The sequence below is a fragment of the Apteryx rowi genome, unplaced genomic scaffold (genome assembly GCF_003343035.1).
Source record: "Apteryx rowi isolate R43461 unplaced genomic scaffold, aptRow1 scaffold_425, whole genome shotgun sequence".
In the NCBI taxonomy this organism is placed as follows: domain Eukaryota; kingdom Metazoa; phylum Chordata; class Aves; order Apterygiformes; family Apterygidae; genus Apteryx; species Apteryx rowi.
Genome location: NW_020450678.1, coordinates 190,159 through 209,066, shown reverse-complemented (window position 1 = coordinate 209,066; position 18,908 = coordinate 190,159). Strand labels below are relative to the sequence as shown.

At 36.3% G+C, this 18,908-nt stretch overlaps 1 protein-coding gene across 1 annotated transcript in view; it reads right to left on the bottom strand.

The window, feature by feature from the left end:
* Nucleotides 1–1,416: 1,416 nt before the first annotated feature.
* NBEA (neurobeachin) overlaps nucleotides 1,417–18,908 on the bottom strand; it is a 191,588-nt gene continuing 174,096 nt past the window's right edge. Inside the window, exons 17-20 of the mRNA XM_026076072.1 lie at nucleotides 9,820–9,921; nucleotides 6,210–6,406; nucleotides 5,370–5,521; nucleotides 1,417–3,216 (exon numbers count right to left, since the gene is read on the bottom strand). Of these exons, the coding sequence (XP_025931857.1) occupies nucleotides 3,126–3,216; nucleotides 5,370–5,521; nucleotides 6,210–6,406; nucleotides 9,820–9,921 (542 nt within the window). The 3' untranslated portion in view covers nucleotides 1,417–3,125. The remainder of the gene's footprint in view (nucleotides 3,217–5,369; nucleotides 5,522–6,209; nucleotides 6,407–9,819; nucleotides 9,922–18,908) is intronic.

Below are 18,908 nucleotides of genomic sequence, written 5' to 3'. Positions count from 1 at the left end.
AAAAACAACAATATCATTAAAATGTTCTGGCAGAAGCCTAACATGGTTTTTCTTTTAAAAAAATATATTAAATAGAGGGTAAAAGCCAAAAGCAGTTTCACATACACACCACAAAATCTATGTCAAGCTGGTCTATATAACCATACCAACCTGTTAATACAGTCTCCTTGTCCTTTGTCTTTGTGGAAACTCCATTTTTATAACTTAATGGAGATGGTGCTTTTTTCATTTTTTATTATTCTGAGTTTGACTTGTGTGGGTACTCCTATATACGAATGCAATATAGCCTTTTTTTTTTGTTTTTGTATCCTATGGTCCACTTTGTCATTCACAGGTTTGCTTGGGCACAAAAATTTCTAGTTTGTGACTCAAGTTGTACTTTACATAAAGCTGAGATACTTCATGCGATCAACAGTATTAATTAAGATTACATTAATATTCAGTTTGGGTTTAACTACAAGGATGCCTTTTTTTTCATCACTCAATTTGTTCCATAAAGTATGAAATTGGAGGTGATATTTATATTTTAATGGAATGGTGGTTGGGACATATGACAACAAAACTATTCCAAATGCCAGTATTAACATACCAATCCTCTCATCATCTTTCCCATCACCCCTCAAGCCCCAAAACAATCAAGTTAGGGGATCCAATTCAAAAGCTAATTGATTTAAAAAATATATACTGTATTATAACAAGGTTCTAAAGTATTGTTTTTACTCACCTTCATAACTGTTTAAAGAACAGTGCTTCTAAAGGGAGAGGCAATGAGTGGGGCAACAAATTGCTTTTTAGTCACTGGCTGTTATTCTGCTTTTAAGGCAATAAATAGTTTTCTAATTGTGAGGAAAGCATTTTGCCTATCTTTGCCACCTTAAATGAGAAATCTAACATTTAGATAGCTATCTATCTACAGTTATCTGCTAAAACCTTTGTAAGGACCTCAGCATTTCCAGAAGGCAATTTATTCCACCTATTTCATTCTGTTATACAGGGAGTGCAGATATCTAACTTTCCATCTTAAAATAAGATGAAATTAATTCCATCTTACCAGATATTGAGAGATACGCAGAATGGCTCTCATCAGATCTTTGCTCTCTGTGAGGTCTGTTATACAAGATTATTGCCTGTTCACAGGATCCTAAGTATCCTTTCAAAGGCTTTGATTTTTTTGTTTCTGCTGATCAGAGTATCTTTAGTAGCTTCTCTTTATGTACTGGCAATCAAAAGGATAGCAAACACACTCTGTAACTTCTGTTTTATTTCCTGAGACCGCAGGAAATGCAATCACCCAGACATGCATAATTTTTGGCATACATATTGAATATAAAAGAGGGTTTTTTTTTAATAATTGTTTGTTCCTAATGATAATGTGACTGTTTTGATGAAAATTTCATTGAAATGAAAAACAATCACTGAATTCTTTGCATATTTTATTTTTCTTTTTGATTTCCAACTCACACACATCTGGCATATTTTACATCTTTGCAATAAAACATGGTTACAATAGCTTATGGAATTTATATATCCAAAATATTTCACCATGATCTCAAGATGAAATGAACTTGTCTTCCAGATGTTCAATATTCTCCCAATTCTAAGCTACAAACTCAAGATATTGCTTACAGACTGGTGATGAATAACTTAATCATTACGTTGATCCCCATGATTTCTGAATCTTATAAATACAAACAACAATGAAGAAGGAAATTCAGTGCTAAACTTACTAACACAAGGTGGATGACAAATAAGTAATCACATCAATAAATAATGATATGTTTCTGGTGCAAAGTGCCAATACAAAGAATCCATTATCTTTTTAAATAAATGACTGCAAGTGAGTGTAAATTCTGAGAAAATTACATTCCTGTTACATGCCTCATAGCCCTACCGACACAATATGTACATCTATGACAATACAGTCACCAAATATACAAAGAAGAAACATGAATTAAAGTGTATATACCCCTGGGTGTGTAATTTGATCAGTACAATGTGCAGAAAATTATTCTGATAGTTATCATTACAGTATTGTAAAACATGAAGTGCCTTAGTCTGAGAGTGTGGCTTCAGGTGAGATTTTTCAGAAGAATCAAAAAGAATAACCTCAGTCACCTTTGCAATGAAGCTAAGGCTGTTAAATAAATCAAGCTGCTCAGAGGAAAAATAAGGGAAAAAAATTATTTGAGGTTCTCTCCCGCAATGGTTTCTATGCCAAATGTTAATAATCAGGAAGTACAGCACTTTCTATGCATTGGGAGTCATTAAGCATTACAGAGCATTAAACTGAACTTCCCTTCCCCTCTTTGCTCCCTTTCTGCTAGTCTTTGAATTTAAAAGGGAGGAATTTATTTTCTACMGTATAAAGTATAAATATGGCAAATGATGGCTTTTTATCCAAATGTTTCATGAGCAAAATTCCACTTCAAAGGGGTAACGATTAGATTCAAAAAGTGAAAAACATGTTTTGGTGAAAATGTCAAAATTACTATTTGCACCCAAATTCAACCCTTTACTACAAGCTGTACCCTTAGACAGATCTCCAGTTTAATTTGTGTGAATGCACCTGTTCCTCCAAGACATCAGGTTTAAAGTACATGCAAGTTGTAACTCCACAATAAAATTAAGAAACAGTTTTGTTCTTTATACAAGGTTTTACTTTTACAAAAGTATCCCTTTAAAGTTAAGATGTGCATCTCATGTACAAAGTATCAAACGTTTTTTTTTTTCTCAGCTTGAAAAGAGGCTGGAGATGGGATGCATGTTAGGTTCATAGCCTAAACATTGAAACAACTGGACACAAGGTTCCTCAGAATTTTCAAAAGTCTCTTGTGGCGCATCCTACTACCTTTTCTCAATAAACAAAGATATATGAAATAATTACCAAAACATCTCCTAATTCGTATAATTTACATGATACAAGCTTGCTTTTCAGCAGCTGGTGTTCAGTTGTGAAAAAACACACAAAGTAAAATGGTTGCTGACTACAATGTACAGCTATTGCTGGGTGTAATGGAATGTACAACGGAGGTCAATGCAGACGTGTTTTTCCACCAGAGACTACACCTTTCATTGCAGCACTTGTGCTCTCAGCTTTACCTGGGCTGTCAGTTCTTCCTTCCACTTCAGTATCTGTTCTGATGTTCATAATGCCACCGGTTAAAATCTATATTAAAGGCTACGATGCTGCCAGAAGCCATGCCAGTAATCAGAGTTCTGAAGAAGACAGAAAAGGTGGTCCTTAGATACATGTTACTTTTTACTTAACTGTTAATTCTCTTTTACCTTCTCAAACTGTGGGTTACATTAAACAGTAAAAAAGCTAAAATGAGGCACTTTTTGCAATGCTGTATGAAAATTAAGCTTATAGGTGGGATTGAGTTTGCGATGGAGACACAAAATTTAGGTGTCTACATAGAAGCTAAATGCCCATGATGGAGATCAAGAGCTCCATTCAATTGCCTTCACATAGGTGAAAGCATAGTGCCATTTAAGACACTCTTGGGTGTCCTGCCTTCCCTCCAACTGCCTTTCTAGATGGCTTGGTCTTAACTAGGTCCATTGTCCTATGTGCCATCCATGTACATACCTCAGATATTTCAGGGTATCTCAAACAGTACCAGCTGGCTAAAGGTGGGCAACCAAGTCAACCTCCTGAGTGCAGCCTACAGACCAACTCCTTACAGGTCACCAGGAATATAATATAGGGTGAGCTAAATTGTTCTCTAGACTCCACAGGCAGGAGTGAGCAAATCCACTGATTATTCTGGCAGCTTATTCCCTTAGCGTGCATGCAGACACCTATGCAGAAACACCTTCATTCAGATGTTTTAGAATTCAGTTCAGTTGCCTAGTTATAGGCACCTGGTGTCATTTGAGATGCCCCAGGATATGTGACACATGTACACTGGTTGGCAGCTGTGACACCAAACCTGTGGAGAGTTCTGCCCTCTGCATTGGCAGCTGGGCTTAGGTGGGTTATCCAGGAGCCTCTCAAATGTAATTGGATGCCTCTGTGAAGACAACTCAGTTGATCCCTTAATCATGAGCTAATCACAACTTGGTGACCTTAAATAGCTTCATATTGAAATATACCCCTACTTTTATGTAGTTCTGGTGGAAATAGTTGAGATGATTTTCCAGTTATTATATGCCCTCTAATTCAGCTACCAGAATTCTAAAATTGGATTAGGTATCTATCACCGCTTATATCAAACCATACAAAATCCATTCTCTGCTTAATTATGCAACTAAAGCTAAGCAGGTACTTAAAGTACTTTGCTCAGCTGGGGCCTCACAGCCTAGTATTAAAACCAGGGATAGAGAAATTAGGCTAGCAGAGTCTTTTCATAGTATAAATAAATCTCTTCAAACACAGCACAGTACTGTATGCATAAAATGGCAAAGTTCCAGAAGCAAATAGGCCTTTTCCAGTAAGTTAGTTTTGATTAGACTAAGTTTGAGACAGAAATCTTGTTTCATGTCATCTACTCATATATGAATAAATTTGGTGGGTATTTGACTTATAAGTGTTTTTGCTGCTTTACCAAATGGGTACACAGCATAGCAATTCTGAAAAGTGTAAGAAAAATAAGCTGACATGAATGCGCTGTGATTTTCCTAACATCCTATGTATTTTTTGCATCTTGAGTTTATATATTAATAAGAAATACAAGACTGATGAATGATGTAAAGAGCAAATCCACTCATAACTCTGCATAAATGCAACATGAAGGTTTACATTATAATCATTTTAAATTAGAAGACTGAGGGATCTGGTTTGTATAGCCTGTACATTTACACTGCATATTCTAGTGCTACAGTATTACAGTAATCACTGCAAATATCCAGGCATGTACACAGCATCTCCTTTGCTCAGAGAAGGTCAAAGGAAAGGACTACACTTATGCCTGGTGGACAGATCCACCAAGAGTATTACACATTATGGTCTTTATGCCACCTGAAGAAGTTCTCAAACAATACATGGTTGAAAAACAGAAATGTACCACAAACTTTTGTACTTTTTTCTTAAGTATTTTTTAATAGGCACTACTGTGGTCTGATCCAGTTTGGCTGCTCTTATGTTCTTAAGTTAATATAATTTTACTATTATTTTCCTAGCTGAGGATCTGGCTTACTGACTTCAATGATGTAACACCTCATCTTAATATTAAGCACTTGCATTAAGAGACTTAAGGATCAGACAAAATGTAAAGTCATATAAATCAACAAGGTAACAACCAGGGTCACAGTTTTGTATCATACCCTTTATATGAGTACATACCACGAATTCACACCTTAAAGTTAACACAGACCTACACTTCATCCTTTTTTTAAACATTTATATAAAATATTAATGACAAACTCACCTCTGATCGTGAGATAGATCCATAGCTCTAATGCCAGCATCACAGCCAGGGTAAATATAGAGCTGCTTGAAGTCACAAGCCTGCCATACTTCCACTACCCCGTTGTCTCCCCCTGTCACCAGGTTCTGCCCATCACTGCTCAGGAGKATGGCCTTCAGAAGAGTGAGACAAAACCATGCACACACTTAGCATTTAGGGAAACTAATCAATATTACTACAGTTTAATCAACTGAACAAAGATTCCCACTCCTCCTTCTCCCAAAGAAAAAAAAAATATTTGGGATCTGCAACTTTTAAATAAAATTCTTATGTGGCTTTAAAAATTATATGGAAGTATATCTCCCATGTGAACCAAAAAGCTCTTTAACTATACCTGCCAAGACTTGAATTCAGAAAACATTTCTGTGTTTGCCCTACAATACTCAATGCCATCACTAACACCTAAAGCAGAGCAGGGATCTGCATTCCTTATGCTGTTTTAAGTGTTAGTGACAGAGCAGAGCCCTGAAGGCATGAACTCTTGTCTTGGCTAATAAATGAAGAATGGGCTTATTTCAGAGTATTTTGTTTTAAAGACATATTTCCCACTGATATGTAATTCCAAACAAAAATGCCAGGAATTGTGTGGGATCATAAATTGTTCTTATTTATTCTGAAAAAACTCAAGTGCACTTCTGCATTTGGAGATGGAGATGAGAGCATTTGTATTTGAATATGACTTAAGCAGGAGATGGCAATTTTACGTGTGCGATTTCCTTTAAACGACAATGCAGATAAATTCAATTTATTTTAATACATAAAAGCAAGACATAACAAATGGTTGTTTSCATTTAGATTTACCCTGGTTGAATCATTGATCTCCATCTGAGCTAAGAGTTTGCCATTAATGCTGAAATTGCTGAACCGTCCTCGTTCATAGTAGATGATGCAGTGACCTTCACTAGATACTGAAATTAAGCGAGGATACAAGCAGTTTTCTGTTCCTTCCAGGGCTCTCAGCAAATCTCCAGTAATTGTGTGTACCAGACAAGGACCTTCTGCATATGAAAAGATAATATATAATACATTTGCTGCTTATACAAACTATATACACTATGCAAAGAGACAATGTATACTATACATTTATATCATACTAGTCCTGCATAGATATAAAAAGATGCAAACCTTGCATAAATAATTTAAAATACACAACAGAAAAGAAAATGCAAGAGCTAGCACATGAAGAAAATAGATATAATATGTCTGAAAGTGATAGTAATCACTTAGTAATCACAAGTCAGATTACTGACTTGACTAGTGGTAATTATCATTAACCTATCTTTTAAAATATTCTTTCCTCTTTCCAAGTATTCAGAGGCCTCAGTCTTATGGCTTTCCTTAAAAAACACGAACTCTCTTTAGCTTGCCCATTCACATTAAACAGATGGGGCCCTATCAGTGCATAGTAGGAGCAACTCCCAGAGGGCATATAATCGTATCACTGCATATTTCTCCTACAGTCAGTGGCAGTTCCTGTAGGTCCTCTCCCCCAGTGAATGCAATACATACATAGATTTCAGTCCCGACTTGTTTTAACAATGGACGTAATCAGACAGCCAACAGAGTAACTGTGATATCTGGACTATCAGAACATTCCGGAGAACATACTATAAATGCATTTACTCCAGATAAATTTTAATATGATATTTTAATATCTTTTTATTATTGGCGATGAAAGAAAAACTCAACTATGAAATCTACAGCGAATATTTTTAGATGCAACACCATTCCATTTCCATTTTAAGATCTATGTGAAAATCTCTTTCAAAAGTGGGATCGGTATTCCTAAGAAAAGGAATCGCCTCTGTGATAAGTGTAATGTGTCATGCTAAATACTAAACATTTTCTTTTATGAATCATAGGATACTCCTGGACAGCACAGTAATCATTTCCTTATACAACTGGCTTATGACCCTGAAAGCAAATTCATAGTGGCAGACCCAGCCACCTTATGTTAAGCCTTTCTAACTGCTCTGAGATTCACATAGCAGCATAGGTAGGATGAATCACAGCCTGTGTATTTCTGTGTAAGCCCTCTGGTACGTGTTTTCATCCATGTTTGCATAAAGCCTTATACAGAGAGAGACCCCAAGCCTGACTGGGTCAATGGGATACAACTGCAGTGGAAATAATTTATCTTCTCAAATAGTTGAGTCTTAGCTTTGGAAACACTGAAGTGCCAGAATGTTATGAGAAGTGGATGCCCCTACCCTTAGAATAATTAACATGTTAGACTTCAAAATAAAAGTATGATACCTTCATATTTAAGCACATTGACAAACTGCCACTACCTTAGCTCAGCTGATTGTTCATGGACAGGAAAAAAAAGGCACAAAGAAAATCTTCTGATTTAGGATCTAGTGTAAAGACATATAGACTAACCACTCTTGTTTTGTTGGATAAGAGCGTGCACACATCAACCTGATACACCGGATTTTCTCCGAGAAGCCCTATCCATACTGTCTCCCTGTCTTAGTGCACATTCTCCAGAGGGCTGCGTGTGTTAACGCAGTGACACAAAGAGCTCCAGAGAGGCAGACTCTCTGCAAGGCAGTGTGTGCAGCCTTCAGGCAGGAAGGCAGAACAATGCAGCGCTGTGGTGAAATGCAAAGACACTGGAAAGGAAACTGGATAAGAAGCTTTAAAAGAGGCATATGCTAGAAAACACAATCAAAAATGCGATTTTTCTCTCTGTATTTATGTTTGGAATAGAGTTTGCAAAGGAAGAACATGGGTATAGTAACTCAGGAGACAAGAGCTGACAGAACAGGACTTCATTTCTCTGCATGAATTCCAAATATACTCTGGATTTGATGAGAAGGTTTTTAGTTGTCCAGCAACCTTCRCCTCTAAAAATATATAAATTACCCAAGTATTACATAATTAATGAAGCTGAAGATAGCTGAGTACAAATTCCAGCTATTTTAATAASAGGCAGTTTGCAACAATATAGTTTAAAAGAGTACAGCGTTATGGCAGTAARAGTAAATAAAGCTGCCTTACAAGATATGAAATAACACCACTGCAAGACAAAACTTTAGGTTCAGCGTCACTGTGCATTTTTTTCATAAATGTCTTGATTTGGCCTACCAGTCTTCCATAGGATGCTGTTACTAGAGTTAATGGCTCATCAGCATTTCCTGTTAATAATGCCTTCACTTGGAAGTTTCATACGTAGGTTTGAAAACAAATGTTGAGTGCCAAGTCAGTATAAAAGATGATAAACCAGGAAGCTTAGTTGCGAACAGAAGAGCAGAACAAACATCAAGTCCTTCTTATCCTCAGAGGCAGCAAACTTGTTTAAAAGGAGTACAAGATATCCATGGGGATGGATAAAACAGGCATCATTGCAGCCAGGGAAAGCAAGTAGCTGGATGTGGTTGGAGGAGTAGAAATGGGATAGGAAGAGATGGAAGGAGGAAGAACCTTAAGGGATGACAAGGTTAATGTAAAGAAAGGAAAGAATGGAAAGAAGGGAGAAGAGATAACATACCACAAAGGAAAGTAAACCTGGAGAAGGGAGAGACAAAAAGGAAAGAGAAAAAAGCAAGCAGTTTGTAAAATTGAGAAAAAAAGTTTAATGAGAGAAGGCAGTTTGTGGGGTGGGAAGTGGACATGCAATTAAGGGAAAAAGGAGAAGCTGGGCAGAACAAGTGAAAGACAAAAATGAAGGAGAAACGGAATAAGGAAAGATTAAGCAAACACTCATTTAGGTGAGTGTTTTATTTACATCAATTACTGGAGTTATATAGCAGACTGCTGCAGGTTTGCAAGGGTATTTTGAACATTTATACTAGCAACTTGGATACTCTAGATTCTATACAYAAGTAACAGGGAAAATGTGTGAACACAAGACTAAAAAGATTTTATCAGAAGAGACTGTAAAAAAGTCCTGATTATTTGCAGTACTGCTCACTGAAAAAAAACTTCTGGATGAAATGCTGTCCACAGATCCCCAAACAAGCAAACTCACTCTGCTTCCCTTGCCAAGGAGACTGAGTTCAGTTCCACAAAGTGCCATTTAATTCAGTTAGATCAGAGTGAAGAATTTGTAGCTGTCCCCCTGCCTAAATACAGTTTTCTACTAGCAGTTTTCTTCATAATCAGTAGATGTCATTAATAATTATTATATAAGTTTCTATCAACTACTCTTTCAAATCTGTGGGGAATCATAGTGCAGGCTAATGGTTGGAAGGAATGATCAACTTAATTTGTGTCTAAGTCTCCTATGTACAGGTAGTAAGTACTAACATTCAGAGTAAGCAGCTGCCAGTTCTGGAAGAACTACAACGTATCTTGGTAGAGGAGACTTTAGGTAACTAAAGTATACCTGGCTTGAGGGAAAACTGAGAAGTACCATTAAGAAAGGCTCTAAAAATGTTAAGACTTAAATCATAAAAAGATTTCTGACCTTTAGCACCACTGATAACAAGTCCCAGCTCTGCACAGACTGATACGCAGACAACTTCATGGTCATGACCAGTTAGCACAGCCCTAGGAGCTGGATAATCACCTGTTAAAAAAAATGAACAACAACAACAAAAAAAGGAAACAACCRATGAGTTCTGAACCAAACTTGTTTTAACAACAAAAGAACTTTGCTATAAGTTGCCTTAAATCAGTAAGTATCAAAGGAAGGTACAATCTGCTTAAATATCTTTCTTGGGTTTCTGAGCAAAATGCATTCAGGTATCATATCATGCACAGTCTCCCAATCCATTAATTTACACATTAACAAAAAACAAGCTTCTTTGTATTAGAAGTAATGGGTTACATGCTGTTTGCAATGCACGGATGCATAGATGATAACAATACACAAGGATAACAGGAACGCATTACGGATCTGTTGTATTATCTAAAAATAACAAAAAGTTAAATGTCAGTTATAGGACACACAGTGTGATGGTATTTAAAGCAGCTGTAGTGTAAAGATCTGCTATTGAACATATTTGTCTCTAGACTTCAGCTAAGAACCTAAATGAGTTGAGGATGTTCCTATATTAATGACCATAATTTGTCTCACTAACTGGGGGTAGGAAGAGGACAGAAGGGGAAAAGTACTCTACTAGAAGGACACTACTGTCGCATAGACATTAATCATTCAGAGTCACACTGAATATTTATAGATTAAAATTATAACTAAAGATGGTTATGGATATATAACAATTTATATATATCACTGTGGGTATATATGTCATTTTTATGACATTTTATTTTATTAAAGAGTAGGATAGACTACTCCTTAGATGTTTATTTTCTCTATGCAGGAGAAAAAATTATTTTATCATGGATTGTGGATTCAAGCAAATGGGCATTTATGGAACATCAGCTGACAAACAGCAACATTTCTATAGTTTCTAATAATAACTGATGCTGATACCTTAACAGAGAAACTCCTGTATGCAGTAGAGAATTACTCAGTATCTGATATCACCTTGCCAGGCAAAGAAAAGTTAAACAGCAACAAAAAATTAACAACTTCTTAGATAACAGAGATTTCATCTGTTTATATKTACTTCGTACAAATGAAATACAGAAAACTGTGGAAATTCTAAAGAACTGGAGCTCTGCCAGTACAGTTCAAATATTTAAAAAGGATAAAAGAAATGACCTAGGGAACTAGAGATGAATTACTGTGACATTAATCCTAGGCAAAATAACAGAATGATTAATCCAGAATTCTGTCAACAAAGAATCAGAGGGGAAAATCTCGTTAATGCCAGTCACCATGCTGTCTTGGAATGGAAATCTTATCAAGAAAGTCAAGAAAGCCTGTTATCTGTTTTTGACAGGACGACAGGTACAGTTGATAAAGATGGCTGTGTTAAAATGGCCTCCATGTATTTTTCTCAAGGCATTTGACTTAGTAGTACAACTTTTTGATTTAAAAACTGTGCTACGCAGAGCACATTGAGGACCCTGTGATGGTTCAGAAACTGATTCAATGACTGACCATATAATTTTGTTGCAATAGGAGGGTATGATTCTTGACCAAATACTGATCAGTAATGTTACCTACAGGATAATATAAAATCTTTGCTGGTAAGGTATGGTAATATTCAGCTGATACAAAAATTCATGGGGAACTGTCTAATGAAGAGAGAAAGTAATTATTATAAAGTTCTCTGCATTGCTTACTTAATAATAAGAATGCAACAAAATGCTTTTTATTTATTTTATTTATTTTGATTGCAGTCAGATGGAAGGTTGAGGTTTCTGGACAGATAAACACAAGCTCTGCTTTTGGAGAGGAGATTCTGTTTTGGAAAGCAGCGAGACAGAGAAGGGTTTATAGTCTATAGTCCATAGAGTTTATAGTGAGTAACTGCCTCAATGGAAGTTTTCAGTGCGATGCTCTAAAATAGCAGCTAGGAGTAGGGAATTATCCTGACACTGTAAACAAGAAAGATTAAAGTCTTGTACCCGTATTTACAGAACTGAGCTCAAAGGAGGGTCATACAACTGATATAGGGAGTAGGATAGGAGTCCGCACAATGTTTAAAGTGCTCTCTATCTTCACTGCACGGGAAGCAGAGCAGTGACTCAACTGCCATAGCTGGTGAGTTACAGGTATAAAAGAAGTCCGATGGCTCAGAAATTTATCCTGCAGCTAATGGCAAAACAAGGTCCAATGGGTGAATGGCTACACGCATTTCAACCTTGCAATAAAATGCAGTTTCCTAACTGGAAAGCAGTTAAACACTAAAACAAATTAATAAGGGAACTACTGGAGTATCTAAGGTAAAATTGCACACATTTCTGAAAGATATGCTTTAGGAATGTAGGCTGGGATAGAATTCTGTGGGTCAGTGAGTTTAGCCCTTTATTGTAGAGATTTACTCCACAGAAACCATTTAATAAATTAAWCAAATTTACAGACCTTAGTTTTGCATCCGGTAGTATAGGGCAGGCCAAACGTGCTCTCATCATTGCTTTGTACAGGGACATTAACACTTTCCTATCTCTACTGAAAATAGCTATCCCAATAAATCCTAGTATCACAGTCTTTAACCCAGCCTGTAAGAAAAAATCTTTTAGGCCTGGAAATTAAAGATGTGAATTGAAAACATGGCATTACTGTTAGGAAGGAGGGATGTTGGAAGAAACAGAGAAAGATGCTATATGTATCTGACTCAAGATTAGCTGTATTTTGAGTTTTACATTGTTGTAATTTCCCCTTCAGTGTTTCTGTTGTGAACCCCATCTCCTCTGATGTTTTTATTTCTCCAGTAGCCTAATACAGAAAAAAAMCCCACATAATGCAACAAACTTCTGAATTTTCCCATTTTCTTTTTTTTTCCCCTTCTTCTGTGGGTCCTCCTGGAAATTATGGAGGAGGACTAATGCCCAGGGGTTTTCTTGCCTTAAACACAGACTGCAGAGGTGCACATGGCAGGGTCATCAGACTACAAGGGAACTGGCAGTAGTGAATGATTGAAATGATTAGATGGTTAGAAATTTTAAAAGGGAAAAAAAAGAACGCAATCTTCAAAAGAACGTTTTCCTCACTCTCTTCTAGAAAATGGTATAATATTATGGAACTGCAAAATGTAAGAATATGAAAAATGAGCATATTTGATGGACTTCTCAATTTACAAAATAAATGCTTATAAGAAACAACTGTCCTGAAACGTAGAACTTTTGAGTCCTGTAAGTATAAATTAATAATAGAATATCATTATTAGGAGTCACAGTCAGATAGTAATTGAAAATAGGACTTTTCCCCCTTAGGGCTCAAAGAAAAATGTATTCAATGATATCTTCTACAGGAAAAGCTGTGGCATGGGGAAGAGTACCTTAATCATATTACATTTTATTGCTAAGAACAGAAGTTGTGAACTCGAGGAACCATTCAAAATCTAGCAAAATATTCTGTCACTGTCACATCACCACTGACAGATACAGCCGGAGGTCAAAGGCTGTAGCTCTGAGGGAATTGCAGGTGAAAATATTCTACCTACGAAGTGAGATACCATCACTGTAAACTCCCTATAATTTCCCCAAAGGAGCACCTCTGAACTGAATTACTAGAGGGCAAGAAAGAAAAAAAACCCTGTCTTGTATTTACAAACAAATAAGTTCTTCTAGAAAGTCTAAAACAAAATATATCTTTCCTTCTCTCTCAAATATATAATGCTTAATATCATTGTAAGGTTCTCCTGTAACAGATGGCACTCTCTCATGGTAAGGAAAAAAAAGAAAAAGGATGAACAGTATTACTATTTCTCTCATGTTGTCCTTTTTCAGGAGTTATGTACAGATTGCTCTGGGGACACATCTTGGAGTCTTCTGTTCAAAGAAAGATGAGACCACAAGGCAAATTCCAGTTTCCATTTCATTGCTGACTTTGATGGAAGCAAGTACAAGGCTACAGCTGAACTATTTGTTGAAAATAAAGTATCACATTTACGATACAGAGTCTTTACTATTAACACTTTTTGAAAGGATATCTCTCAGAAAACAAAATCTTAGAAAATGCTACAGCTTTCACGGAAATGAAAATATAACAGTTTTGTTTAATTTTTACTGTCAGATAAAACCATGCATGGGATTTGATGAAAAGATCAGGCTACATCCAAAAAGTCTGATTTCAAAATAGGAAATAGCCAACCACAATGCCCACAACATGAGGGAGCAATTATTAAAAAAAAAAAAAAAGATTGCTGACAGCAAAATATTCAAGGTAAATACCACAACACCTCACCTTTGGCAGAACTAGTTTATTTGCCGAGCAATGTGAGCAGCACTGTATATAGCTGCAATTCACCAAGGCCAGTAGACTTTTAGGTATCTTACAACTACCCAGGCCCCAAAAGGAAGAATACAATGAAGGAGATGACAGTAAGGATTCCCAGCGTCTGTTCCTATTTCTGCCACTAACTTGCTTTGTCCCCACTGGCTATGCAGCAAAACATGCACAGAGATCTGTTGGTAAAATGCAAGCTATAACTGTATTAGTTCAGATGGATTATTGGCTCTTTTGCCGTTGTGCAGCAGTCTTGGGAGAGAGATGCCTTTGCCTACTAGAGTAGAGACGGTGGCAGTAGAAGTTACACACTAATTTTCAGAGAGCTTTAGCAATGTCATTCTTGGAGGGTGAGGGGGGATAGTGATTCATGGGAAGTTCTTCAAGTTACTCTCTGCTAAACCACACTGGCAGAATAGTGCCAAGATGACATATTTTAAAAATTAATACCTAAATTRTACAAGTATTGTTATAACTCTTTAAACACGCAAAGTAGATTGCATATGTGTAAAAATGCTTGTTTGGGCTTTTAGATAGCCATCCACCTGGTACAGAACACACTGATGGCTATTTTTAAATTGCTGCCCTTTCAAGGTTAAACTAGTGCATGTCAGAAGGTATTAAAATGTAGAGGAATATAAAAGAATACAGTGAATATCCTGAGCTCAAAATAACTACTCTTTTAAGATACAGGCTCACAAAAACTGGGATGTTCATCTAGAAGCAATTTTGTTTCAAAAATATTATCTCTGAAAAGAAAGAATAAAAGTGCACTTTTGTGGAATTCTTTGCAGACTTAAGCAAAAGTGCAGGTTAACTTGACAAAGCTCCTTTAGGGGAGCACTCATCCTGTCTTTCCAGTATATACAGAATGCACTTACTGGGATAAGAGGAATAGTTAGCACTTCTGAGGACTATGTTATAACGCTAAACAAACTGAGCTTTGGGCTGACAGATACAATACATTTACAATGGTCAGTGCAACTCCAGTTAGAAAAAGCAGGGTTAACTCTCACACCTCTTGTGACCATCCTCTTGGAAGCTACAATAGGTAATGAGAAATGTCAAGTCCCCAGATCAATGAAATTTCAGGCTCTAGGGACAAAACAGGAATAGCATTGATCCTTTTAAAGAACACCAGTCAGAGGGTGAATGTAATATATTGCAGAGAGAGGCTCAAGAGGATAAGCAGCCAAGTCCAACACACTTACCTGACAAAAAATTCAATCAGCTTTTAGCACAAGCTGCCTACCCTCCTTCTTTTCTTTCATGCAGGAGTCTGATTCCAATTAAAGTGTGCAAATTAATTTTTATCACTTCCAAATTAGTTTCTGAATTTGTGTCTCTTTCAGATGAAAGCATCTGTCCCTCACTTTTCTGCAATTCTATCATCTACTTAGGTATCTGTTCAAAGACTCTGAGATAATTCTCATTTTCAAAGTCACTTGTTGGAAAGAGACATTCAATAAAGCAATCATAAAATATAAAAATAAAACAACTATAACAATACATGTTGAACTCCAGGGCATATCATGTAGTCTCTTTGCTCCTTTTTATGATGACTAATACAGTTGCTATGTGAGAAGAAATCTGTATACAAATTAGCGCTCAGCTAAAACAAATCCCTGCATATCATAAGAAGGGGAAAAAAAAAACAAAATCCAAATCGTTAAAGTCTGTAACAATATTTTTTCTGTTCAGTCTCTTAGAATTGCAAAGATTTACATTTGCCAGATCACTTAAAAGAATAACAATCTCTGCTGCTAAATTGCTTATAAGCAAATTACATCATTTGTATGTGCTGTGTCTTCCTAAAAGAAAACGGATTCCTTTCACTGTTCTCTCAACTGCAACAGATTTTTATAATGTGGTCATCAATTTAATAAGGTACAGATTCAGATTACATATTTCAGATGGCCAGTTTTGGCATAGAAAGTAGGTATAAGTAGGTATTTGATCCTGGCGGGATGATTCAGCTACATTCAATTCACTGTTTTTCCAAAGGTGCATACTTATCTAAGCAAGCCTAAAGGAGTAAGACAGGTCCAAACATACATCAAAACATGGTGGTTGTCTTCCAGGAAGAAGAAAACCTGCATCCAACTTCACCTTAGTCAAAAGCAATTCATGCCACATCCCTAACTTTCCAGGATTATCCCCAGGCACCAACCTCCAGTCTAGGCTAGGAAAAGGTATTTTCTATTACCACTATTACAACTGAGCCATTATATAGCCATGAAACCAATTTTTGTTGGACTAGAGAAAGGACAAATAGGGAGATGGTATGCCCTACATACTGTTGTCGAAGGTATGCAGTTTTGGTTCCTGATTTCTTGATTTATCTCTATTTTTTCCAATCATCAGAAGCAGAGAAAAGAATTTTGCTTGATACTTTCCATCAAAGCTGGAGGTACACACAGGGCCACCTCCTCCATATTCTTGTGAAAATGAGAAAAGTGGGTTTGAATTCCCTCAGCCGAGAACTCCCACTTCCCGGACAAATATTCTAACCATACAGTTATTATGCAAGCTATTTTTTGAAGTTATTTTATGGAAAAAATTTTATTTAAAATCTGGTGAAATTTCATTCTTCTCACAGCCTGGAAAATAACTGTGAGAAATGCAGACTGAACCAGAAATTCCCCTTTGTTATGGACTGCAAGAGAATAAAAGTGATAACTTCATGAATGCACTGATATGGAACAATTCTAAAATTGTAAAGAAGCTCACCATACTCTAGTAGGCAAGTTTTCAACTACTGAGCTGGAACAGCCATGGAACAGCAAGAATCTTATCCAAGCCACAATTATTTTCTATTCTCCTATTTAAACCAAAGCTGATTCAGTATTTCCCACAGACATAACTGAGGTCATCCTCTGAGGACAGTACATACACAGATGGTTTACTAAAGGTTTCTAGACAAGTCTGACATGTTAGATTATTGACATATATGTTGTTTAGTAAAGACTTCATCTAACTCACAGATTCTGCAAAATGGAATTTAGCAGAAATTTTAAGGACTTTATTCTGACAATCTTTTGCCACAGAGTAGCTCACAATAAATAATAGTGATTGCCATGTTTTCTAAAGAAATAATATATATCTCATATATACAACATTTTAAACTATATAAACTGTTTAGGACTGGGGGCTTGCTTTTTTCCCCCTTACTGTTTTATGAAACAACTAAAGTTCCTCCTGGTAATTGGATGCACTGAAGCCGAAATTGATAATTAACTGTCTTTCAGCTTAAAAGATCATTATAAAGTCAAGCATCTAACCCAGATAATTACTATACCTGACATTTTTCTTTGAATTCTTCACCTTCTTACAGTCTGTTATATAAAATACCTTATCTGTGTCTCCAGATGACAGCTTTTAAGAAACTAATCCCCTTTTCTTTTTTCCTGAAAATATCATCCACATCTTTCTAGAAATTCATTCTAAAGATGTTAACTAATTGGATTTAACCTACAGTGAACATCTCACTTTCATTTTTCCTACAAGATAAGTCCTGATCTTCTACCAGTAAATATAGAAGAGGAGTAGACTAGGAAATATTTCTTTATAAAACTACTTCAGTGACTTAATAGCTATGTAAAACTTCAAAAATATCTTCATAAGGATTGTTAAGAATACTTCACTCGTGAAAATTAGTATATAGGGAATCAATTCTACGACAAGGTATCATGTCTGCTCATGGTAGGGACCAGAATTTAGTAGTTATTACTTCAAAAGGAATATTTAGTAATTATAGAAGTTTTAAAAGGCAGAATATCCTCCCTACATATTATCACTAAYGTGATCTATTCTTCCTGGTGTATGTTCCCAAAAGCCAAAAGGGCTATGAAAAGGTCTCTCTGGGTATGTTTACAACACATGAAGTTCTGGTTATAGCACAGTACTAATACATTATTAGCATATGCCTCTCAATTTTAATACAATGAGTAGAGATAGCAATAATAGTGATGATACGGCACAACATGAATAGTAAGGAATCTGATCAATATTTTGGGAAACTGGCACACTGGACTTGGCTATTTAATCTTTGTGAGTGCTGCTACCTGCGCCTGTGAGGCTACATTTGTACAGACATGACTACCTGGAGCAGAGTCTCCTATTAATTTGACTATGGGGCTTTTTCCTAAGTGAAATAGTGCCCTATCAGTATAGAGGCAGAGACTGAGAGCAAATCATATAGTTGGTTTTGTTTTCCATCAATGGTTTCTGTTAGCTGACTGATAGTCTTTCTTTTCACAAAATTACAGGTTCTCTGAGGGAGACAATTTCAAAGATAGAGAGTCGAGATATTAAACCTGGGATTCCAAGAAGTGCCACCTTTTCACATTCAGCTATCTTCATGATGACAAAAAGGTATCTGAACTAAAATAAATCTGTCTCCAAAAGAAGTGGGGATGATGTTTGTATCAGTTGGTAAAGAGCTACTAATGGCAAGGCCGCCCCAGCCCCCCACAACTGGAGGAAGTACAAGAAAAAGTCTTTTTTTCCCTCAGTGAAGGGAGCAAGCTCTTACTTTTTTTGATTCTTAGCACAGAAATTACCAATACTTGATATGAACCACACAGGCATTCAGTAAGCAAAATATCATCAGGCTAAACAGAGTGCCCTGAAATGAAACTCTTCAGACAGACCTTCTTCCTATCTGAGAAGTAAGTGCCAAAAAAAAAAAAAAAAAGGAATATTTCTATGCAGACATGTCAGAGAAATTTGTTATGACAACACAGTTTTGTATT